Genomic DNA, 24,804 nt, shown 5'->3' on the forward strand with positions numbered 1-24,804 from the left:
TGTGTCAATTGTCACGTGTTACACAGAGCAGCTTGGCAGAGGCGGGCAAGGAGCGGCCTGTGTGGAAAGGCCATCTGAGTGGGAGAGACAGGTGGGGTGTGGCGAGCACAGTCCTGGGTGCCTTGGCCCCTTATAGGACACTATGAGGTGGTTACAATATGGAGTTGTAACACCAAAAGGACTCTTAAGAGCAAGCAGTGATTGTGAGGAGCCAGTCCCGAAGCCTGGTGAAGGATTTAGGCACAGAAGAGAAGCCTTCAGCTCTCAAGTCTCCGGAGCTAGGCGGGAGCAGGATGGCATCTTTTCAGCATGCCACTTGGGTTCCATGTTCTTAGTACCCTGGTCCATGATATATCTCATGTGTGATCCATTTGCAAGGAGCTCCCCGTGCCCTGGGATGCCGTTGGGTTGGATTTTTCTTCCCACCCCCTTATTATGCTCCTGCTCTCTCCTGTTTCTTCCCCCTCTATGGTGTTTGACCTTCTCCTTTCTTTCTGCCCTTTCTTTTCCTGTATTCATCCAATCTCCCTACTCCCTAGGATAACCAAGGAGGAGGTAGCATTGCTTACTGCTGACGCTGCTGACCCCTAAGTGAGAAAAGGTCACTGGGGAGTTGTGCGTTCTGCCTTATGCAAGGCAGATACCTTGGAGGAGGCCTTGGCGTTAGGATGGCTTGATTTCATAGATGCTTATCTTTCTGACGTGTTTGCAGATGATAGATACTTTATACTGTCTCCAAAGCCAGTCATCTTCCTGGGAAACTAGAGAGTTTCCCAGTTTGCCCATGCCAACCTGTCCTCACCATTGACTGAGTGAGATGGGAGCCCATCAGTGAAAGTCTTGAGATAAAAATCCAGCAGTTTCTGAAGACAGTGGAGCACCACAGTCATAGCTTGAGAACAACAGCGGGTGACTGACATTGATTGGTTGTGGCTGGAAGATCAAGTATACAGCCGGTGGCTCCCAGGCGCCTCCCGTATAATGCCTTCTTGTATGTTGGTGGTTGGGGATCTTGTGGCTGAGAGGCCATGCAGGACAGAGAGCCTTTACCAAACATCCAGTGTCCTGTCCTACCTGAGACCCCTCTTCTGTGTTCCTCACAGCATGGTGATACAGTATGGTAGAATTGGTCCAGCCTGGTCCAGTAGTGCAACTAAATTTCAATGAGTCTTGGTCCTTTGTTGATGTTGGGTGGAGGAAGGGTTTCTCCGTGGATGGTGTAGACGTTAAGGCTCCATCATTCTTAACATTGTACGAATCTTTGGTTTAAAGATGTTAAGACCAGACTGGCAGATGGTATGAGACTTAGGTTCAAATGGAACCCCCCCTCCTTATTTCTCTTCCTCATCCTTAAAAATATGAACCCTTTGTTTTACTTGTTGTTGCTGTTGTTCATTATTCTCAGTGTTATTGTGTGTGTGTGTGTGTGTGATGTGTGAGTGCATGTAGACAAATTGGCCATGCTGTGTAAAGGTCAGAGTGCAGTCTGGTAGAGTCAATTCCTTCTTCCTCTTCTACCTTTTTAAGGGTTTTTGGGAACCAAACTTGGCTTTAGGCAAGCATGCCTTCCTCCTCGGAGCCATCATTGCAGAGCTGCCTCTCCCTCATTCACTTAGCCGTTCAGGTCAGCTGCCTCTTGGTCTAAGTGGGCAGGAAAGGCCTGATCTGAGACCCTTCCAACTGAATTCTCAATGTCTTTCAAACTTGGTTCTATGCATTGCCACAGGGTGTCTGCTACTCCTTGGAGGAGACTCCTATCCCCTCCTGCAACAGAAGCTGAAACACCTTCGGTGAGGGCCACGCTATCAGTGTTTGGGGCTTGTAGGCCATGAGATCTTTTATTTTTTTGCAATGACTCCGGTCTGCCTGTGTAACACAAAAGCAGCCCTAGACAATACATACCCAAGTATGTATTGAGTATGGCACTGCTCCAAGAAGTCTTTGTTTACAAAAGCAAGTGGCTGACTTGGCCCTCAGGCCATGCTTTGCTGGCTCCTGCTGCCCACAGGGCCTTCGCCCACCATTTCCACATGAACGGATACCTACCTGCCTCACCCTTAAGACTCCCTTACACACTTCCCATTTTCTCTGAGGTTTTTCTTCACTTTCATTTGCCCCACTGCAATGGAGGGTCCACCAGGGCAGGGATATGGCTACCCTCCTGTTGCTTCCTGAGTGTACAGAATAAAGCTTGGCCCGTGGTAGGTATGCAATAAACAGAGGGCACATGAGATAAACAAGCCTTTGAAACCTTACCTGGTTGTCAGTTGGGTTTGCTTTCTGCCCCCACTTTGTGTGTATGTGTGTGTGTGTGTGTGTGTGTGTGTGTATGTGTGTGGGTGGGGGGGTGTTTCATCAACTTCTGTTTTCTTCCCTATGTGGGTTTCCTTCTGTGTTCCTGTACTGTTAACATATGTGCCCCTCTTGGCTGTGTGCATTTGAAGTGGGGGTCCCCTGTGAGAAGCCTCAGGCCCCTTGTGTTGGCTGCTGCTGCGATTCTTGGACCAGATGTTTATTAAAGAGCAGGACTGAAACATGAATTGACTGTATTTTAGTCGTGAGAGAATTTGTTCTTTGGAGTGGGCTCTGGGCAGAATAATCGCCTTGTGATGCTGCTGCCCAGATCTGGAACCGTCCCAGTGTGGGGAAGGAAGCATTGTGTTTTCCAGGCTTGGAACTCTGGGTACCATTCACAGCTCTCACTGTGGGATGAAAGCTAATTTCATGAGCCCTCGTGGCCACCTCTGGCCCTGAGCAAGGTCAGGAGCTTCCTTCCTCTCACTTTTTTTGGGGAGAAGCTGGGAGGTTGGATCATAGTTGGTTTCATTCTGCCCTGTCTCTTAGAGGAAAGCAATGTCTGCCTTCTCGTGTACAGCAAAGATATCCCAGTGTAGGGATGGGCGTGGGGCACAATGACCTATCAGAACTGAGCTTTCTGATTCGAAGGTTTCCTCCGGAAGTCAGGACACCCATAGGCAATGTGTCTATTTCAGTGTTTGGAGGTATAGGGTAGGCAGATGGACCTTAGAGTGGGAGAGACCCCTTTTGTTTCCAGCCAGGTGACTGATGCAGAGTGATGGGATCATGGAGGGCCATGATTGACCTGGGCATCAGAGGAGGAACTGGGCTAAACGGGAGTGAGAGGGAGGACCTTGTGTTCATAAAGAAGAGCAGGATGCTGAAGGAGATCAGGGACCCTGGGGTAGTGGTGGGTTGGTGGGCAGGATGGATCTGGCTCCACCAGTGGAATGTTGGGTACAGTAGTACATGCTACTTATCCAGTACATGCAGTCTAGGTGTATATGTGGCTGGAGTATGGTATAGGGCTATTAAGTGCCAGGGAGTCCTTACTTTTCTTTCTTTGGATGTTAAGGACCCCTGGCATCTGTCATTATGAGGAAGATGGAATGTCCCAGCTCACCCAGAACAGATCTAGCTCAGTCCTGATTGGGCCCTGAGAGCACATAAAAACAATCAAGCCAATAGCTGCCTCTTCCCAAGTGGTGAAGAGTTTAGTAGATGGGTCCATTTGCCCCTTGAATTTGAGACATTTTATTTATATTGAAAAGCTTGGTTCTGTGAGAACAGGCAAAGTGAAATATGACTAAGTAGCTAAGTCAGTGTGAGAGCGTGTATGTACGTGTGCGTGTATCACATACACAGTCATGCTGAATGGCTAGCTTGGCAATCAACTTTACAGTTTTCTTGTGGATTTTTCTTCCACTTTAGGGTTTGGTTGGTTTTTAAAGCCCTATTTACAGTATGTGGAAATGAACCAACCCAGGACAGCTTCCGCTGGATCGTGGACAGCTTCTATGGCCATCGTTTCCAGTGCTGTCAGTCAAGTCTGGGTTCAGGCTGCTTCCTGGCTTCTGGGGTATGGGGAGAGATGGACACCTCCTGGGGCCATTTGTAAGACAAGCGCCTCCTGGGGAAGAACTGGCCTTCACTGACTGTTGTCGGACCTTCTCTCTTTTCCCTCTTTCCCATCTGCCTCTGTCTTCTCTCTCCCACCTCTTCTGCAGAGCCACCAACCAAATACCAAATCTCCCAACCAGAAGCGTACGTGGTTGCCCCCGGGGAATCGCTAGAGTTGCAGTGCATGTTGAAAGATGCCGCCGTGATCAGTTGGACTAAGGATGGGGTTCACTTGGGGCCCAACAATAGGACAGTGCTAATTGGGGAATACCTCCAGATAAAAGGTGCCACACCTAGAGACTCCGGCCTCTATGCTTGTACTGCAGCTAGGACGGTAGACAGTGAAACTTGGTACTTCATGGTGAATGTCACAGGTGAGTTGGCTTCTGAGTGTGACCCTCTATCTCTTCTGTAGATGTTTTTGATTGGAAATTATTACGGTTTTTTGTTTGTTTTTTTGTTTTTTGTTTTTTTCTTTTTTTGGCCGAGTGAAGTCACTAGTGACCTGCATTCATAGACTGCCAGGCACCAGTGTCAAGTTTGTTCTTCATTCATTTGAGACAAGGTTGCCCAGGCTGGACTTGAACTCCTGGGCTCATGTCAGTCTCCCATCCTCCTCCCAAGAGCTAGACCACAGGGCTAGGCTAGTGTACCTGGCTGATCTATTTCTGAAATTCCTCACTGGGACCTGGTGTACCACACAGTTTACAAGTGACAGAGATCTGACGAGCAGCAGCCCACAGACTTCCCACTCCCACACTGCCCAGCATTCTTGTCTCTTACAGTAGAGAATTGAAATGCGGGGAGCCAGACTTTAGGTCCTTTACTAAGCTCTCGAGTCTCTCTCCTCGTTCTTTCCTTCCATATAGTGAAGGAGATGATCAGCACCAGGCCTCCTATGTTGGCCAAATTGGGAATTCTGCCTTCAGGAAGTTAGTTAGCAGTCAGAAGGCCCACATAGGAAACTGTCTTGTTAGGGAGTCATTTCTGTCTTGAAGGAAACCCTAAATGCTAAAAAGGGGAAATAAATCAAAGTTTGGCTATTACAGAGTCAAAATTGTCAGAGGTGGCCATGGAGAGATGGCTCAGTGGTTGGAGCACTGGCTGTTCTATTTCCACCACCCACAGGGCAGCTCACAACTGTTCCTAACTACAGTTTCAAGGGATCTGACATGCTCACACCGAAATATGTGCAAGCAAAACACCAATGTGCATAAAGTAAAAATAAATAAGTCATTTAGAAAATTGTTGGGGATTTGAGTACAGTTTGAGGCTTAAAAAAAACTGAGAAAGCAGAAAACCCTAAAAATCAGAGACTGACTCCTGGCAGATAGACACTTCCTGACACTGCCCGGTCTCTGACATTCCTCTGGGTGGTCGAGCTCACTGAGGAGGGTGATCACTCGGAGAGCTCACTCGGCCCGCAGGTGACCTTTGCCTTTGCAATGCATCCACGCGTGTGTTCTTTTGAATGCAGATGCCATCTCATCTGGAGATGATGAGGACGACACAGATAGCTCCGAAGACGTTGTCAGTGAGAACAGGAGCAACCAGAGTAAGTAACCTGCCTCCGAAGGTCCCCGAGAGGAGTGATGGGGAGTCCTGCCTGTCACCTGTCTCCTGTCGACTCCCCCGTATGCAGTGCTGTGTCCTTGGCCCTCACTGTTCCCCGCTCTGTCTCCTGTCCCTATTTTCCAACTTGCAAATAAACTGTTGCTGTCCACCGTCTCGCCACTTGTCTGTTCTTCTTGTGTCAAGAGCTCTCTCTTCCAAACAAACACTACTTCTGTCCCTGGTCTTCCTGTCTTCTTTGGTCTCTCGGTATTCATAGATAGACCACTAGTAGAACTGTGACCATCTTGGTTTTCTTCATAAGTCCCATCATGCCTTTCCTGACTTAGGGTTGATTGATTGCCTTCCTCCACTCCCTGGAGTATTTCATTAATATTTGTTGATTTATTCATTTATGGAAACAAGGTGTCAACTTTGTTGCTCAGGCTGGACTTGTATCCCTAGCTCCTGGCATCCTTCCATGAGCCTCTGGAGTACTGGGCCTACAGGTGTGAACCACCTTGTTGACTGATCTATTTTGGAAAGTCCTCCATGGGCTTGTGGTTGGAGGCCAGAGTTGCTCCTTATACTCAGCATATGGCTTAACAACGAATTATCTGTTACATAACACAAGTTTCTGGGGGCATAGGGACCCTTGCCTTTGCAATATTGCCTCTTACTGAGGGCAGAAAGTATGTCTTACTTTGAGGATGTTGGTGAGAAAGGGAGTGAATGCCAGCGTGTTGTAAGGCAGTGGGCACCAGGCGCTCACTCTTGACGTCACTGACTTGCTGGATAAGAAATGGCGGGCTGCTGGGAGCTGCCAGCCTAAGTTCCAGTCTTGATTCGCTATTTCTCAGTCGCTCATTTGCTATCTGTGCGTCAGATGGGAAGGGCAGCCGTGCCTTCTGGGAAGCTAGAGGTATTAAAGGACCATATGCTTCGAAGATTTGAGTGCTTGTGAATGTTTGTTCCACAAAGAGGCAAAACACAGAGTTGGTTATGTTCTTTAGGTAGGGCTGGACTGTTCTAGAGAGAAGCTGTATTGGTAACCGATGTTGTTTGTTTGTTAACTTTGTACACTCAGTGTTATTGTGAAAAGATTTTTTTTTGTCATAAGTAAATTTAAATGAGTCATAAATAATAACATTCAGATATTAAAATGAGCCTATGGTAGTGTACCTTGATGGGTAAATAGTGCTTTACCTAGCATGCCCAAAGCCCTGCTTTCAACCCCCCAACGTTCCCTAAGCTGAGCATGGTGGCACATGCCTGTAGTCTCAGGACTCCAGAGATGGAGGCAGGAGGATTGGAAAGAAAGCAGCTCACAGTAATATTAAGAGATTTCATTCTTAAATAAAATACTTCTTTTTAAAAAGTTTATTTTATTTATACATAGGCATTTGCCTCTCTGTGTATATGAGCACTGCATACATTGCATCGCATACCCTGGAACTGGATTTATGGACAGTTGTAAGCTGCTTTTAGGTGGGTGCTGAGATTAGAACTTTGTTTCTCTGTACAGAACAGCTTGAACTCAACCCCTGAGCCATCTTGCCAGCCCATAATAGAACACTTCTTAAATAAAATATCACATACTTTCCCCAGCCCCAAGTGCAGCATCTCCCATTGTCAACAACATCTGAGACCATGGAAGAACCCACCTTGGCTCAGCCTTAGAGCCCAAAGCCTGTGGCCATTGGGGTTCACTGTAGGCCCTGGGACTTACAGAAATGAAAAAGGACATGTGTCTATCATTGTGGTACTACACAAATTTTATCGTCCTAAACATTGTTGGGAATCACATTCACACACACTTCTGCCCAACCCTTAGGCACCACAGTCTTTCTGTAGCTTTCTTGTTCAGAAATATCATAAGTTAGGTTTATAGACCACGTAGGCTTTTCAGATTGGCATCTTCCCTCTAGTGCTATGCATTAGCTTTTTCTGAATCTTCCGTAGACTTCAGCTAATTTTTCCTTAGTACTGAATCACACCCTCTGGTTTGTGTGTATATGGTTTATGCAGCCCCCACTGAAAGATATCTCTCGTAGCTGTTGCCTAGGTTTGGCAGTCACAAGTAGCGAGATGCTGTAAACTAGGTGTGGGCTTCTTTAGCTGTACATTTCCTCTTCTCCCGCCCACCCCCCTCCCCTGAACATGACAATTAAATGCTGTGGTAAGTTCAGAGTCGTTGGAAGCTTTCCAAACCACTCTTCAAAGCAGCCATGACATTCTCGGTTGCCACCATCCATGACCGGGAGTGTCCCTTGCTTGGCATCCTTGGTACCATTTTGTGATGGCAGTGCTATGGGTTTTTTTGCCATTCTAGAATGCATTTCTCCCTATGACTGAAGACGGGAAGCATCTTTTTATGTGCCTGATTGCTATCTCCACTCACTTTGGTGAGTGCCTGGCAAAGGCTTTGGCTTATTTTTTAATTGGGTTGTTTGTTTTCTTATTGTTGAGTTTCAAGAGCTCATTGTATATTTTGGATAGCAGTCCTTTTTCTCTTTTCAAATCCTCTCTCCTGGTGTGTGAATACCTTTGTTCCAACAGTGTCTTGCAGAACAAGCAGTTTTGAATTCACAGGACGTTCTGCTTATCGGCTCTCATGGGTCCCCTCGTGCCATTGGTGTCGAAGTCAGGAGCAAAGCCAAGGGTGATGCGGCTGCTCCTCATGTGTTCTGTGTTTTATGTTTATTTCCCAGTTGTGCTCAGTTTGTTCTGTGTCTAGATTTATTTTCTGTTGCCTCTGAATGTTCAGTTATTCCTATACCACTTAATGAAAGTGCCACCACTTAGCCTGTGATAACTAAGGGAGAGAATGTTGTTAGGCCTTGGGATGAATATTGTCACTCCACCGAATATTTGGCTTTGTCCTTAAGTCTCTCAACTGTTTGGGCATAAAGAGAAATAATGTGACTAGTACAATTTTTGCTCTAGGGAGAGTGAAACTCAGGAATGTGGTTTTCAAAGTGTGCCTGGACCAGCAGTGTTAGCATCACCTGGGACCTCCCTAGAGATGCACATTCTTTAAGCTTGTCCTTAGAACAAGATGTGGGATGTGTGTGTCTATCCGTCTGTCCATGTGTTCGTATGAGTGTGTGTTTATGTTTCATTTTATATTAAGATGTGAGAACTGCTGGGATAGGGGTACACACACACACATAATTTGCTCCAAACAGGCACATACTACCAGCCATGTTCATAAAAATCAAGACAGTAAGGGAAAGTGTGTGTGCCACTGTGAGTTGGGACAGCCTTGCAAAGACTTGTTCCTGTTCTTACTGTCCTCTGATAACATGAAGACTTAGCAGAGCGTGTTGTTCATAGTTACTGTTCATTGGCTCTGCCTAAAGCAGGAGGTGGAACCCTTCCGATCCAGCTTTGGAGGGCACTGGTGCTGGCTGCTGGCTCAGGCACTGCCTTCAGGAACCCTCAATATAGTCTTGTTATAGTGACCAGAAACCTATCTCAGGGTGCAAAGGGGGATGTCCAGCCACTCGAAGCCTTGTACCCATAGGCATTCCAGGTCCCCACAGGCGTGGCATGATATGTTTGTGTAGTTGTTTATAGCTCTCAAATGATACTGCATGTAAGTGCCTCCATGTTTGATTGAGACATCAGGTCCTACCCACTTGGTCTTGCTGGCACACCTGGGAACTGTTTTGTGTTGGGTCAAGTATACTACGTCACCAGGAGTCCACGGGATGTCATGCTGTGTGAGAGTAGGTATAGATTATGTAACAACCAAGGCCGAGTGATAACAATCTCCTGATGGTTCATAGTTTGCCTGATGGGGACTTCCAGGGCTTCTGCTGTGAACAAGCTAGCTGCCCAGCATCTGTGCAGAAGGGCCAGGCAGGAGAACACTATATAATGGGTGCCACGCCATCGACAGGTTACCACACTTTCACCTTGCAACTCGGGTTTTTGGTAATTAGCTCTTGACTGACACTAGCTCTGTCCCTGAGATGGGTGCTGTGTGGTGATTAAGGGCTGGTGTTAGCTGTACCAGGGAGATGCTGCTGCAGGGAGGGGCCTGTGAAACAGTAGATGCTATTTAAAGTGATAGCAGTTCTTAGCTGGCTACTTGGCCTCTGCCATCTGTTAGTGTGATTAGGCTGGTCTGATTCACAGGTGCAGCCCGGGGCAGCTGAGATTAAGCAGCTGTGGCCTGGGGTGGGGGTGGGGGACAAGGGTGGGGCGGGGGGGGGGGATGGACAAAGAATGTCAGGGCTAGGAACTTGGCAAGGTGGGGAAGGGGATGTGACTGTTGGAACTTTTGTTTTGTTTCCTCTTGCCACCTCAGGTGTCAAATACCTGGGCTGACCTGATTGCTAGAGAAAATGAGGAAGTTCGGAATTCTTTGCATTTTCAGCCACCTGGAAACATCCTTGTGTCCACACAGATTCCCCTGGAGCCTCTGTTGTCTAGAGATGCCACTTAGGATGTGTGTTTGAATATTCACCTTAAGTAAAGTTAGCCTAAGACTGGGTGGACCGTGGTAATCTTGGGGCTTGTGAGCATAGGTTCCCTGCTTCCCTTTGGGACACTTCATGTGCTAAGTCTGTATCTTCTAGCTTGAAAAATGTCATATCGGTCATTCCTTCTGCCAGATTGCCAGATAGTCATTTGTCAGTGTCGGAAAGCAAGCTTCCCTGACCTGATGCGCAGAGGTTGTTGGTCCCGAGTATCATATAGAAAGCATGGTGACCAAACCTGAGCACAAAAGCAACACACGAAGAATTAAGAGGGCTGGAAGATGGTTCAGTGGGTGCCTGCCACCAAGCTTGGCGACCTGAGTTATTCCTGGAACCTATTCAGTGGAAAGAGATAAAGCACTCCTACAGTCAGTGTCTTAGGGTGACTGTTGCTGTGATAAAACAGTGGGACTAAAAGCAACGTGGGGAGGACAGAGTTTATCTGGCTCACAGTTCCATATAGGATCTCATCGTCAACAGCAGTGAGGGCAGGAGCTAAGCCAGAGGCCATTGGAGGGGTGCTGCTTATTGGCTTGCTCCCCCATGGCTTGCTTAGCCTGCTTCCTTATAGAACCAGGAACACTAGCCTGGGGGTTAGGGGTGGGTGGGACCACACAGAATGGGCTGGGCCTTTCCCCCATCAATCAACCAGTAATTAACAAAATACCCTACAGGCTTGCCCACAGCGGGGGTTCTTATGGAGGCTTTTTCTTAATTGAGGTTCTCTCCTTTCAGAAGACTCAAGGTTGTGTCAAGTTGGCATAAAACTATCTAGCGCTATATGCATGAATGTACACACACACACACACGCACACGCACACGCACACGCACACGCACACGCTGTGCATTCCTGCATGGGCTGACCAGATGGATAGGTCTATAGGGATAGGGCTCCCATCCCCTTTTAAGTTAAGTCCTCCCATCCCAGGTGTGAAGGGCGTCAGTCCCCAGGTCACATTTAAGCAGCTGATTAGCTAATGACCTCACACACCTTGCCATCGCCTGCTCCTGAATGCAGGAATCCTGTGACTCCATCCTAAGAGTATGCTCAACTTGTTTTCTCTGGACCGGACGTTTGGTTTGATGCAGTGCTTTGTAATGTATCCAGGTTGAGGGCATACAAGTTTCTCCATTTGTGCATCAGCATGGAATGGGTTGCTTACCTAGTTCTTACCTTCCCTGGGGATTTAAGTCTTCCCATAGATTCCCTGGCAGCAGATTCGTGGAGATTATTATTAAGTATTTCCTCAAGCTTGTGTTGAGAGGGATTGCTTTCTGGAGATTCTGAGAGTTAGTGCTTGACTAAGTTTGTCTCTCTTACTTAAGTGCAGGGGCTCCGACAGCAGGGCAAGATTCCCGTTGTTGGAGTGGTCCTTTCCAGTAGCAAGGGATTTTCCATTTCGTTTTCATCCCTGTTGAGACCTGCAAATGCCATGTGCTCCACATCAGAGAGAAAGGCAGTCTTCTTTCTTGTCTTCTTTTTCCTGGGGGAAGGGTTAGGAGGAACTAGGGATGTGGTCTGAGGTCCCGGATTTTTTGACTGGTAACCCGGTTGCTGCTCACAGTCCTGAACCATCTCTGTTCTGATGATTGTGGGTTTTTGTTTGTTTGTTTGTTTGTTTTTTAAGACAAAAGTGCGTAGGCTGCCGAACATTCTGGAAATTCCTCCTAACTGAAACCTCATCAGTAGGTCTGGTTGGGTGCCTTATCACAAAGGGTGCTGATGGTGAGCCTGGAACAGCTAGCTCTTCTCAGCCCAGCCCGGCCAGCTGCAGGGTTGCTGGCTGGGATGCCTTGTCTTGCAGAAGATCCTGAGAATTCCATGGAGGCAGGCTCCAGGAGACTCTAGTCATTTCTCTTGTGAGTGATATCACACCTCTTCCCTCCCCCCAGCCCACCATGTGTTTCTGATTAACCACCTCACTGGTCAGTGAGCTATTTGATAGAGATTTCTAGAAGCCAGGCTGTGGTGGTTTGAACAGAAATGCTCCCCAAGGCTCATGTATTTGAACACTCAGTCACCAGGGAATGGCACTGTTTGAGAAGGATTAGAAGGTGTGGCCTTGTTGGAAGAGGTGTGTCACTGAGATGGGCTTTGAGGTTTCAAAAGCCCATGCCTGGTTGTGTCTTTTTCTCTTTGCCTATGGGTCAGGATATAGAACTTCTGATCCACTTCTCCAGCACCATGTCTGCCTGTGTGCTACCATGCTGCTTTCCATCATGATGATAATGGACTAACAGATCTCTGACGCTGTAAGCTAGCCCTCGGTTAAATGCTTTCTCTTATAAAAGCTGCCTTGGTCATGGTGTCTCTTCACAGCAATAGAACACTCACTAAGACAGTACTCCTTTTTAAGTGACACTCCCAGTTTGACTCTGCTAGATTTGGCTTCTCTCAGTTCATATCAAACTGAAGTAGATGAATGTCGGTCTAGTGCAAGGATAGTGACATTAAAACAAAACAAAACCAAACAAACACATCAGGGGGCACAGCATTCAGATGTCCCGATTAGTGATATTTTTAAAAGCCCTAATTATAGACTTAAGGCAGGGGCCTTAGTGAGGCTTTAGGGAGTTGGGGAGACTTGATCTAAGAGCTGAAACAGCCTGTGCGCTTTAAAAATTCTGCATCAATAAAAATACAGTTGGCAGTCGTCAGCGTCCCCGGCTCACATAAATCTTGAACTTTTGACTTAATTACTGTGGGAGAGTTCACAGGGCAGCCTGCTGTGGATAAAGAGCATTGCTAAGGGAGCTGGGGACTCCGGGCTAGCCTTGGTCTGGCCTCTGGCTTTGTGACCTTGATCAAATCACTTAACCTTTCTGGGTGACATTGATCCTGTCGGCCATCAAGCCAGATGGAGGAACATTGTAATATGATTCTCTGTTTTTCCTTTAAAATACTGGGCTGTGCTTGCGTTTTGGTTCTGGACAAAACAGCCAGTAAACCTTAGATGTCAATACTTGGCCGTGTAAGTGTTTTTTACAGGGGCAGGCCCAGCAGCTTATGTTTTATCATTAAGTTTAAATTGCAGGGTCAAAAAAACCTCCTGTAGTCCTACCATTTGTTGACAAAAATCAATACCTGCATAGCACACAGAAGCCTGGAAAGAATACTGGAACCTTATCAAAACAGCTTCCTTGGTTTAGAGTAAAGGTTTGCCCAGGCATCCATCCTCTCGCTTTGCCTTAGAGGCTGGCTGCAGCTCAAGCTGTGGCCTATTTCATTCTATTCTTGCTAGCTGGCGGCCATCAGCAGGTGCAGTGAAGAGGGACAGACACCCGTTGTGGAAGCAGGCATTGTTGACAATGCAGCAGCCCATATAGAGGAGGAAAGATGGACCTCCATGGTAGGACAGAGTGGTTAGGGATGATCATGAAGCTCTTGGGGGGACTCTGAGTAGAGTTAGGGTCACGCTGTACTCGGTTGCATCTTAACAGAGTGAAAGGCTGCCCTCAGAGAGGTGATTGGTGCTGCTACAGGGGTGAATGACTCTAAGGAGGTCAGCCGCATCTCTGTGATGGGATTTTATTTACTTCTTATGATATATCTCTCTGCTCTATTGATTTGCTTGTTAGTATTATTTTGTGACTAACGGGACCTTTTTCTTTCGCTGTGTATGCTGTGAGAAGATAGATGGATGTCAGAGCCAAAGGGAAGTCTTGTTCACTCACAGGTGACTTGGTGTGCTTCACTTTTGGTGCCTTTGGAGGTGTCTACCCCGCAGTCACGTGACTTTGTGTGCGGTCTGTGTACCCCTAAGACGATGCCGAGGGAGGGAGAGAAAGCAGCTGCTCCTGTTTCTGATTTCAGTCAGCCTCGTGTGCTCTTGGCTTGCAGATTCATTTCCAGTAAGGTTGTTGAATAACCTGCGTGTGACCATCCGCTAGGTACCAGGATTGTCTCTGCTTCTGCAGGTTCCTACCCTGCTGCAGCAGTTCCTGCTCCATGGAATTTCTGCAATGCTCCCAAGCTTTGGGAGGGTAGAGGCTGTCTAGCCTTCTCCCAGATGCCCGGCTCTTGTGTCTCTGGTTGTCTGTTCTAGTTATTTGGTTGCTGGAAGAGTCTGCAGGGAGTCCTGAGTATTGGACCTGCAATTCCAGCATTAGGGAGGATGAAGCAGGATCTTGAGTTTGAGGCCAGCCTGGGCTACATAACAAGACGGTATGAATGGACAGGAGGCTGCTGCGGCAGGAAGCACACTAGGATGCTTGTATGGGAATATTCTTTTTCTAGATTGCGTAGCTCCTTTAAATTCACATCTGGGAGAGTGATACAATTAAAAATAATGCTATTGTTATAAATAATAAAATAGTTTAATCTCTTCTTCAAGCATCATGCTTAGTGTTTTAAAAAAATATGCACTCTTGCCATCTTAAAAGGAGGTTTGGTTGCAAAGGCCTTTGTCCTAATGAAGCTCTCAATGGCTCTCAGTGGCACTGGCCAGAAAGTCAGGAGCCCAGCAGAGCCTTGGGATGGCCCTTCCCTGGTATACAGGTATCTTGAACAACTTAGTTCAATGACCTTTCAGCTACTGGGGGGACTGTTGTGAACTTCAGTTCCAGCTACAGACTTGTTGCGATTGGATTTCATCGTGCCCCAACCTACCTTGGGTCTCTGTGACTGAGGTGGGAAGCCATGCCCACTGTGGTGTGCGGCCAGTGTCTGTCTTGTGTGAGCAGATTTTTCTAGATACAGTTCCACTCCAGGGAGGCAACTACCTGCTAGAAATTCCTGCAGCATTCTTTTATCCTATTCTCTAAGCCATTCTTTGGCTACCAGGACAAAGGCATTGGTTGCCAGTGTGCTGTAGACACAAGTCAGGACAGTGCAGCTGGGGAGCAGTCCCCTGCAGTGGTGCAGACTTGTTGATGGCTTAGAGTGGAAAAGAACATTCCTAGTTCCTGAGGCCAGCCCCTACTTTTTGATCTCAGAGAGCATGAAAATCATACCTAATAGTTTGTAAACACCTATTTGTTGGCTTCCTTTATGTTTTTTTTTGTTTTTTGTTTTTTGTTTTTTTTGTTTTAAAAGGGCATTCCAGAGCTCAGCCCAGCAGTAATTGATGCTATCTGAAAGAGTGGCTGCATTAATATTTAGCTAATTCATGTGAATAGGCCATTGTGTTTACTTAAACAAATGACATGAGTCCAGACACCTGACAGCATGAGGTATGCTTTCCATTTAGGTCAGATTTGTTAAAGTCTTTGTGTAGGGACAAAGCTTATTATTTATTTGGGGATCTCAATGGCTGCTTTCAGTGGCTTTGGGTGGATTTTTCTAAGTAGAAGCTTTTAAAATGGAAGATGATTGAAATTGTTTCAGGGTATGCCAGGTCCTTGGGGTCTTGTGATAAGTGGGAGTCCAGTGGTCCCCCCATGGTGAACTCTCAAAAGAATAGATGTGTTTACAAGCATTCAATACCCAGGCCACAAGGTCCGCTCATAGATGCAGATCACAGTTGCATTTCACAAATGCAACTGGATTGATAAGAAATGATACAGATTCTTTTCTTCTTTCATGGCCTCTTTCTCACCCTCTCCATTCCCCACCCCTGCCCTCCCTTCCTTCTCCCCTCCTCCTCCTGCTTTCCTTCTGCTCTAAATGGATAAGCAACTGTGGTTTTGTACACAGTCTTGGTGTCACGAGGTTGCCACCGAAATCCCACCACCTTGACACTTGGGAATGTGTGAAGAAGATACCGTGTACCCTTGATAAGAAATCTCAGCTCTGCCTCTTATAGCAGGTGTTAAGAGCAAGGCATAGGTGCAGTTATTCCAGAAAGTGATTGTAACAGGAGAGCTGTTCAGGTTGACACCCCTCTCCCCAAATATGCTCCCTGACTGTGGCCACTTTGCCTCTGGTTTGTAGAGTATGTGTGCGGCTCCTGCAGACCCTTATCACGTGGAAAGTATAATCGTTGCCCAATATTTCAGTGGAAGTTCTGGACAATACTGAAGGTTAAAGTGTTCACCCTAACTGACTATCTCAGATTCTAGCTTTTAGTGTCTACAAGGTGGCATAGCAGGCTTGACTTTTTGGTGAACCTGGTCTGTAACAGCTAGGAAGACTGGGATAAGGACTGAGATTCAGGCATCAGACTGATCTTGGTTAAATGTCAGTTGCAAACCTTTTGGTGCTGCGACTATTGGCAGGTAATGTCAGTTTGCTCGACCTGCAGCAGGGATGGCAATAGCTCCCTTGGGATTGCTGTTGGGATGCTGTGAGGAGTCTGGTACATGCTAAGTATGCACAAGCTCTTAGAACAGTGCTTGGCAAACAAACACTGGGTCACTAGCAGCCTCGAGCTATTAGCCCAGGCATGAGAATTTATAGCAGCGTTCTGGATGGAGGCTGTGGCACCTGTGTATAAGGTGCACTGTGCTTGTTATTTGGTCATGGAAAGATCTACCTCTTTTTCTGGGCTTCATAAGTCACTTGTACCTGTGACTGTGAGGGCCATTTAGGGGACTTAGCATTTGATTAGTTGCCTCTTAATAAGCCTAGGCATGGTGTTAGGATTATAGTGCTCATAACCACCACTGGAAAAAAAAAGTTCTCGTTCATTAAATAAAAAACATTAAGATATACTTATCAATACAGTATCTTGATTTATCACATAAGGTACAAGGAAATTAATGATGGCTTCCTCGATATTTTACCACGTTAAGATGAGAGCTTATACTATCATCAATTGCCCTTTATAAGACTGCTTGGGGCGGGTTAGAATGTGAGCAAAGCTACTCAGTGGGTGAAGTGCTTGCTCTGTAAGTATGAGGATCTGAGTGTGATCCCCAGAACCCATTAGAAAAAGCCTGATACCATGGCATGCGCTTGTCAACCCAGTGCTGGGGAAATGGAAGCGTAGAGGTCCCTGGGAGCTCTGTGGCGGGCCAGCCTCACCTACCTGGGAAGTTCCAGGTCAGTGAGAGACCCTGTCTAAAAAAAGAATGTATTTATTTTTTTGGCACTTGAGGAACAGGCACCTGAGGTTGACCTCTGACCTCACACACATGCGCATGCACCCGAACACACATGAACACCCCTCTACCCGTGCCCACACAGAAAGAAAGTTCTGATCTGTAAGCTGATATGCTCCCCGAGGACAGTTTATTTTTACAGTGTGTATATTTGACCATTTTAATAGGCACGGTGATCTAAAATGATGTATTTTTGGAGGACTGAGCCCTTGTTATTACATGGGCTGTTTCTGTGAATATAAAGTAGCATTTTAAAGCATGATTTGACATGGAATTATTTCTTGGCACCAGACAGGAGCAAACGAGAAGGTGCTTCCCAAGCTTTTTTCCCTGTTAATAGGCAGAACCCAATAAGCAGCACCCCCCGCCCCCGGGGGACCTTCTGCTAGGCCAGCTGGACCAGACTTCTGAAAATATTTTCCTAACATAAATATTATCCAAAGAGTCAAAAGAAAATCAGATCCTTCCCTGTACAGCAAAGCAATCCCACCTTTGTGGAGTTGATGAGGCTGTTCCTTCATGGACCTCTATTTCATTGTCTTCTGACTCAGGAGCGCCATACTGGACCAACACCGAGAAGATGGAGAAGCGGCTCCACGCTGTCCCTGCCGCCAACACTGTGAAGTTCCGCTGTCCGGCTGGGGGAAATCCAACACCCACAATGAGGTGGTTAAAAAATGGGAAGGAGTTTAAGCAGGAGCATCGCATTGGAGGCTATAAGGTAGGACTGAGCTTCTAAGCCCTGTATTTCCAAATGTTTATTTTTTTAAAGTCCTCTGGAGTTGGCAGGACCAGAGGGAATATGTGTTTTTAAAAAGACACAATTATTGTAATTGATCACGTCACTGTCTGATATGTTTAAAAGATCGCCCTGGACGCCCCTGTAATTTTAAAGTTAGTCCCCATTTGCATTCTTCTTTACACGAGGAGAGTTTAATAACCAGGGGGTCGAAAGTTGAGGGTCTGTTTTCTATATGCTTTATGGCCTGTAAAACCTGAACTGGTGCAGCCAGCCTGTGAGGGTGGAATTGTAGTGAGAGGCAATAGCTTGCATTAGAGGAGGGACGTATGAACTAGTATTAGTTAGCAAGGGAAATGCTGGCCAGTGACAGAAGCAGCCCCTGATTCTCTATCACCAAAGATGTTCAATGGCCCATCAGAGAACGGCCTACAATTTAGCCTCATCCTTCACGGAGGAGCTGAGTGACAGCATCTCTGTGACATCCTGGGATGCTAAGAATGGATTTGTTCCTTCATTCAGTGTCATTGATCGAACATCCCTAGGGATGTTCCTTAGGCTTTCGTCCATCCATTCAGCATCTTTGATTAAGTATCCTTCTATAGGACACTGCCTAAGCACGGAGGAAGCTAAGCAAGCAGGACCAGATGTGGCTTCGAGTCAGAGGGGACTTGGTATGGCAGAGATGACAACTTGAGAGCTAGCAGGTAGATAAAGATAAAGATGAAGTCACAAGCACATGCTGTAAGCAATGGGCATGCAAGGAAGTGTGGTCTTAGCACAATGGGAGGCTAGAGAAGACCCAGGGATAGCTAGGCATGGTGGCACACACCTTTAGTGTGAGACCTCAGGAAGGGGAGGCAGGAAGATCTGTTTGGGGATTAGTTGGAAAGTTGTGGTGGTGGTGGTGGTGGTAGTGGCGGTGGTTTTGACTTGGTTTGGTTTGAAACAAAGAGATGGAATTTTCAATTTATTTAGTCTGGCTAGAATTACTTTACAAGTTTTTCAAGAGACCGTGTTCCTGTGCATTTGGAAGGATGAGGGTGTATAAGTTATCAGTTGCCGTGTAAACAGGCTGCTTCAGGTTGTGGTTTTACAGTCAGTGCCTCATAGTTTTGCCACAATTCCAAGTGCAGCCTAGTGGGGTCTTTCCTCTAGGTTTCTCCCAGAACCATGCCACGGTTTTAGTTAGGGCTGGGTTCTTCCTTAAAGGACTCTCTGGGGAAGGAACCGTTCATTTGTCATTAGGATTCATGCTCATGCTTCTTGCCACATGGGCCAGAGCAGAGCTGGTGACACTGTAGCAGCTGTCATCTCCAGGGTAAGCAGGCAGAGGAGGGAGGTCAGAAGAACAGGTACCTCACAGCCTCTGCGACCTCACCGTGGGAGCAGCGTTCCAGCTCTTCCCCACTTCCCTTTAATTAAACAGGTCCCCAGGGAGGAGCTGAGCCAAGGGCATGAATGCCAAGAGTATCACTAAGAGCCATCTTAGAAGCTTCCCACGTGGGCAAAGAGAAGGCACCAATGCCAAGTTTCTAAAAACCAGGTGGGAGAGGCGCTCTTGGAGGCAGCCTTGGGGTGTGCAGAAGAGCGGTCTCTCCCTGTGTTTAACCTGGCACTGTGGCACCCAGCCCCCGTGCCACCCTGCCGAATTTACGTGAGCTTCCTCCCACCTGTCGGATACCTGGGACTGGCTGAGCAGGCTTTCATCTTTAAAGGACTATTTGCTTCTGTAGTAATATTTTTGCCCCTTGGTTTTAACCTTTAAAAATGAATGTGTAGAGAGGCCCAAACCCGGAAGAAGATGGGGAAAAGCCTGTAAGTCTTTTTCTGGGTTGGGGAAGTTGAACGTAGGAGCAGAGAAGGACAGGTCTGCTAGACCTCAGACATGGGAACTTGTCAGTCCTCTACCGAGATTTCTCCATGTTGTTAGAAGCAGGTCCTGCTCTTCTTAGTTCAGTCCTTAGACAGTGGCATTGGAAGGTAGACTCTAAAATAAGTAAAATTAACAAATAAGCAAAGTTTCATTAGGTATGGCAGCTTAGAAAGGGGGGGTCACTTAAACTCCCCCACCCCTGCCCCCATCTCCCAGACTGACAGACCACTCTGGCTTGCAGGGAAACTCAGAATGATGCAGTTTCAACAATTTGCTTACGTACTGTTTTACGGTGAGAATGGCGGTCAGGACCCTGGTAGTTAACTAATTCTGCTCAGGCAGACATCTCTTAAGCAGGTACCAAGCGAGCCTGCGGGTCTCCAGAGACTCCTGGTCTTAAAATAAATGGGCCATACATCATTATTATGGATAAGGAACATTTTGCAAATGTGAATGAGTGATTACAATTTCAGAGCTGTTAGACACCAGGCTTAATGAGGGAATGCCCTTGATTTTTAACAGGTGCAGGTAGCGTTAATTACCTGTGACAACATTGTGCTAATTAAGAGTACCCAGGAGGACCTCCCAGCCCACCCTGGAAGATGGTTATAGCCTATGAGGACACATGCTTTGGCTGTTTTGTATTTTTAAGATTTATCTGTTTGTTTTATGTGTATGAGTATCACCTGCATGTATATTTGTGTACACATGTGTGCCTGGTGCCCTCAGAGGACAGAAGAAGGTGTTAGAACCCTGGAACTGGAATTGTAGTTGTGAGCCACCATGTGGAATGCTGGGTCTTCTTCAAGATCAGCAAATGTTCTTAACCACGGAGCCATCTCTCCAACCCTCCCACCGACCCTGGGAGTTTTTGTTAATTCGTGTTTGAGCTGTTTCTAGAAGGAAGGAGAAAGGAATTTGGATGACTAGGGACAAAATTCTAACTCTAAAGGACATTTTGATGCTTGAGAAATGAAGGATAGAAAGATGGCTCAGTTGGTAAAGTGCTTGCTGTGACCCAAGTTCAAGACTAGAACCTGTTAAAAAAAAAGGGGGAGGGGGATGGGGCAGATGTCACAGTGTGTACCTAAAATCCCAGGACTGGAGTTCAATGGCCAGCTAGTCTTGCCAAGTCAGGTTTGGTGAGAAAGAGATCTTGTCTCAGAATAAGGTAAAGGGAGATACCCAAATTTGACCTTTGGCCTCCACTCATCTGCACACAGAAACACACTCCCCAGAAAATAAAGGAAAGAGGGTGGAAAGGATGAAGGGAGAGCTGGCCTTTAGAATGTCTGGCCCTGGCCTTGGTGCTCACCTGATCTTTCCCTGGGGCATGCAGAAGGGGGCTGTGGCCTGGTGGCCCCTGAGGTGACCTGTCCAATGCAAATGATTGTGCAATAGAGATTTTCACATCAGGGCAATAAAGTTGACCCTGGTAGGACAGTCATTGTGGTGATACTGGAAATTTAGAAATTCTGTGGAGCCCCAGGGCTTTCTGGGAATTAGGAAAGTCATAGCTTTCAGGGTGGCAAACATACTCCCTAAAGCATAATTCTTGCTGCAGATGCATTAAACCCTCCAGGGTTCCTAGGTTGTGGTGGTTTGCAGGCTTCATGTGGTTCGTGGCACAAGGTTGGGTATCTTAGTCTCTGTGTGGGGTTCTCTTTTTGATATTTTCTTCATTGCTGAGTGAACTCCTAAAGAAAATGTCCCTGCAAACATTTGACCTGAGGTGCTGTGTGTAGGCTGTAGTTTTGCGTGTCTCAGCACCGGAAAGGGGAGACCTACTTGAAAAAAACAAACAAAAAAGCTTACTTTATTTGATTTTGTGTGTGTGTGTGTGTGTGTGTGTTTGTGTGTGTATGATCTTGTGGAGGCCAGAGAACAACCTGTGGGAGGGAGTGGGTTTTCTCCTTTCACCAGATGGGTCCTAGGACTCATACTCAAACTATCTGTCTTGGAAGCAATTCCATGTCATAGGACAGATACCTAATTGAAGAGACCCAACTCAAGCGCCCCAGAGAGGGCCTACCAAGTCCCAACCCCCGCTCCTCTGATTTCTGTCTGTTTGCCTCTTAATGAAGCAAGGTGTCAAGTTTTCCGTGGTATGTTTTTCCAGAAAGCCAGAGACCTGGAAGTTTCCATAAAGGAACATTGGTTATTTGTGTGATTTTTCTTGTTTCTTCATAAATCTGTCATTCTGGAGCCCACACAGGGCTTTGATGGCCAGGCCAGTCCCTCAAACTCTTCTGACTTGTTTATGGCTTTGTGGCCCTTGGCCACCACACCCCAGCATGCTTTGGAATGACTTGTGCATGAGGCCACTGAAGGGGGGGGGGACACAAAACCACTTGAAATCAGGGAATTAAGAAATGGGACCAAAACTTGAGCTGGAGGGATGGCTCAGTGGTTAAGAACATGTATTGGTTAAGCAGAGGAGCTGGGGTCAGTTCTCAGCACCCAGAGATCCTGTATGCCTCAGAGGGCACCTGCGTCTACATGCGCAGATCTAGCCCACATAGAACATGTGATTAGAACTAAAAATAATTGTCTTGAAAAAGGAGCTCAGATTTGTTTCGGCTTAAAACACAGGTAGAAATATTTGGCTTTCTGTACCTCAGTCGTGTGTGTGTGTGTGTGTGTGTGTGTGTGTGTGTGTGTGGTGTTCATTTGTTCTTCCAACTTCTGTCACCTCTCTGGGTTAGGAAACTTAAAAACAAATCAAAATAAACCCACCAAAACCTACCCTAGAATGCCTAGAACACCATCTTGTTGGATCTTTTTTTTTTTTTTTTTAACCTCCAAAACTTTTTTTTGTTACTCTAAATAAAATGTCTGTACCCATTAAGGAAAAAAACCCTCCCCCAGCACTGAGGGTTCTCAAGTCTATTTTTATATCTTTAAATTTGTTTTGTTTTCTTAGTCCCGCCTGTAAATGTGATCACAGGATGTTTGCCTTTTAGGTCCAGCTTATTTTACTTAAATCTATTCAGGGTCCATCTATTTTACAGTGTGAATCAAAACTTGATTTATTTTTATGATTAATCAGTATTCCATCCAGTGGCTGTGCCCAGCACCTTTAGTTATAATTTATGTGAACGTATCTGAGTCCTAGCTTTCAGCTCTTTGGGGTATGTAGTTGGTGGAATTACTGGGTCATACATAGCAGTTCTTGAAGGTCAGTATTATTAAAGAGCTGAGTTCAGAAGGTGCCGAGTGCCCTGCTGCCACCCACTTTGCTGGCACCTTCATTGCCCGAAGATTGCATTTGGTGGTGTAAGACACACTGCCTCTGCAGAGAGTCAGGGCTTCTTTACTGATCTGAGTGAAGATGTTCCATTTCCACCTGTGGCTGTAGATCAATGGCTCTCAACTCTCCTAAAGGGGCAACCCTCTAATACAGTTCCTCATGTTGTGGTGACCCCAACCATAACATTATTTTTGTTGCCATTTCAAAACTGTAAATTTGCTACTGTTGTGAGTCATAGCGAATGTCTTAGGTGACCACCCTTGTGAAAGGGTTGTTTGACCCCCAAAGAGGTCACAACCCACAGGTTGAGAACCACTGTGGTAGAAGGTCTGATGGTACAGTTCTCTGGACAACCCCAGTGCAAAGCAAACTGCTACCCGTCAATGCCGGTTTAAGCATTAACAAGTGTCTGCCTTCACATCTGGGAGATGACAGGCAGCTAAATGCCAGTCCCTCTACACATGTGTGAGATGTGTATACAGGTGCGTTCACAAGGAGTGGCTTGACATCCTTAGGAGCCTCCTGGAAATGGGGCTCTGGGAGGGAATAGTGAGATTTCCTATAGCTTCTCAACCATGGATGTATTTATAGATTACCTTTCTGAAACCCGGACTATAGGGATTTGTATTGCTGGGAAGTCATAGGGTGTCTGTTGTCACATGGACACCTCCTTCGAGCTGGCTCAGAGTACAGCTTCTGGGTGTTTATTCTCCTTGTTAGCGAACACCTGGGTATTTGGAAATCTTTGAATATTTTGTTGTTTTGCAATGAGGAAGCCAAACATCCAGGTGACACTTGGGGCCTTTGACCTTTGACTTTCTGGTGATATGTTTTGATTCTGCATAAGTTAAATCTTTATTCCCTGTTGTTATTTGAGTATAGCCAAGGCTTTCAAAGGCATTTAGAGAGGTTTGGGATAGCTGAAGGAGTCTGGAAAAAACAAAAACAAAAACAAAAAACCCCACAGAAAACATAAAACAACAACAACAACAAAAAACCTGTCTGGACTGCCTTCTGTCTTCGAATGGGTGGGGTGTGGAACATTTGTGGAATCTGCTTTTTTTTTTTTTGTGCTCCAAGTTAAAGAGCTCAGGGGCTTAGCTTCAGTCTGCTTTGTTTCAATACTGAAATGTTATTTCAAGAAAGACCTTGGTGAACATAGTTTTAGAACTCTGCTCGCCAGTTCTGTTCCTTGGCAGCTGGAAAATAACGATGAATTCCACAAATTTGACTGTGGGCAGGAATGAAAATAACGAGTTACGGGAATGTTGCTTGGTGCAGGACTCCTCCTGTCCCTGGCCTTTTGTTCTTGGTCAGCTAGAGAGACCCAGAAGAGGAACATACCCCAAGAGCAAGATTTAGGACCCAGTGGACGGCTGAGGAGACATTCTCTTTCTGGTCATGCAGCTACGTATTTCTCTGCGCACACATGTGTTTGGATGCCGGAGGCTGACATCAACTGTCTTCCTCAATCACTTTTTATCCTCTTTAGTGAGACAAGGTCTCTCACTGAATCTCAAACTTGCTAGTTGGCCTGACTGGTTATTTTCTGTGGACAAGATACCCAGAAGAAGCGTTACACAGTTAAACAACAGCAACAACAAGCAAAAGTGTCATTAGTTTTAATGGGTGCCGCCACCTTTTCCCTCAGACTGGTTTCTCTGGTTTTGTGTCGCCGTTCCCCTTTGGTGTCTGCGTTCCCTTGTATTCACTTACCGTGTTCTCTAGTGACACCGATCTTCCTAATTTCTGTTAATCAGCTGCTGAACAAGTATCTCATTATTGTTTTAATTTGCATTCCCTTGATTGCTAATGTGGACGAGCAGCTTCTCAGGTTTGGGGGGAGGTAGTCACTTTCCATGTACAAAACCAGCATACATGCACTTGACCCGAATGACAAAATAATTGTGGCCCTGCAGCTCTGAGACACTCAGAGCACACAGAAGAGCACAGTGCATGTCACGTGCTTTCTGCAAGGGTGTTCTGCTCCCGTGTCCCTTCA

At 46.4% G+C, this 24,804-nt stretch overlaps 1 protein-coding gene across 15 annotated transcripts in view; it reads left to right on the forward strand.

The window, feature by feature from the left end:
- Fgfr2 (fibroblast growth factor receptor 2) overlaps positions 1 to 24,804 on the forward strand; it is a 104,373-nt gene that overhangs the window by 19,528 nt on the left and 60,041 nt on the right. For 7 of the 15 annotated variants that reach the window (XM_021169071.3, XM_021169066.3, XM_021169069.3 and 4 more), the window contains exons 3-5: positions 4,026 to 4,292; positions 5,396 to 5,473; positions 17,489 to 17,658. In XM_021169071.3, the coding sequence (XP_021024730.1) occupies positions 4,026 to 4,292; positions 5,396 to 5,473; positions 17,489 to 17,658 (515 nt within the window). The remainder of the gene's footprint in view (positions 1 to 4,025; positions 4,293 to 5,395; positions 5,474 to 17,488; positions 17,659 to 24,804) is intronic. The other 8 variants (XM_021169072.3, XM_021169074.3, XM_021169073.3 and 5 more) reach the window with 2 other exon arrangements.

Source organism: Mus caroli, unplaced genomic scaffold, assembly GCF_978045245.1.
Source record: "Mus caroli unplaced genomic scaffold, Mus_caroli_1 scaffold_8, whole genome shotgun sequence".
Classification (NCBI taxonomy): Eukaryota; Metazoa; Chordata; class Mammalia; order Rodentia; family Muridae; genus Mus; species Mus caroli.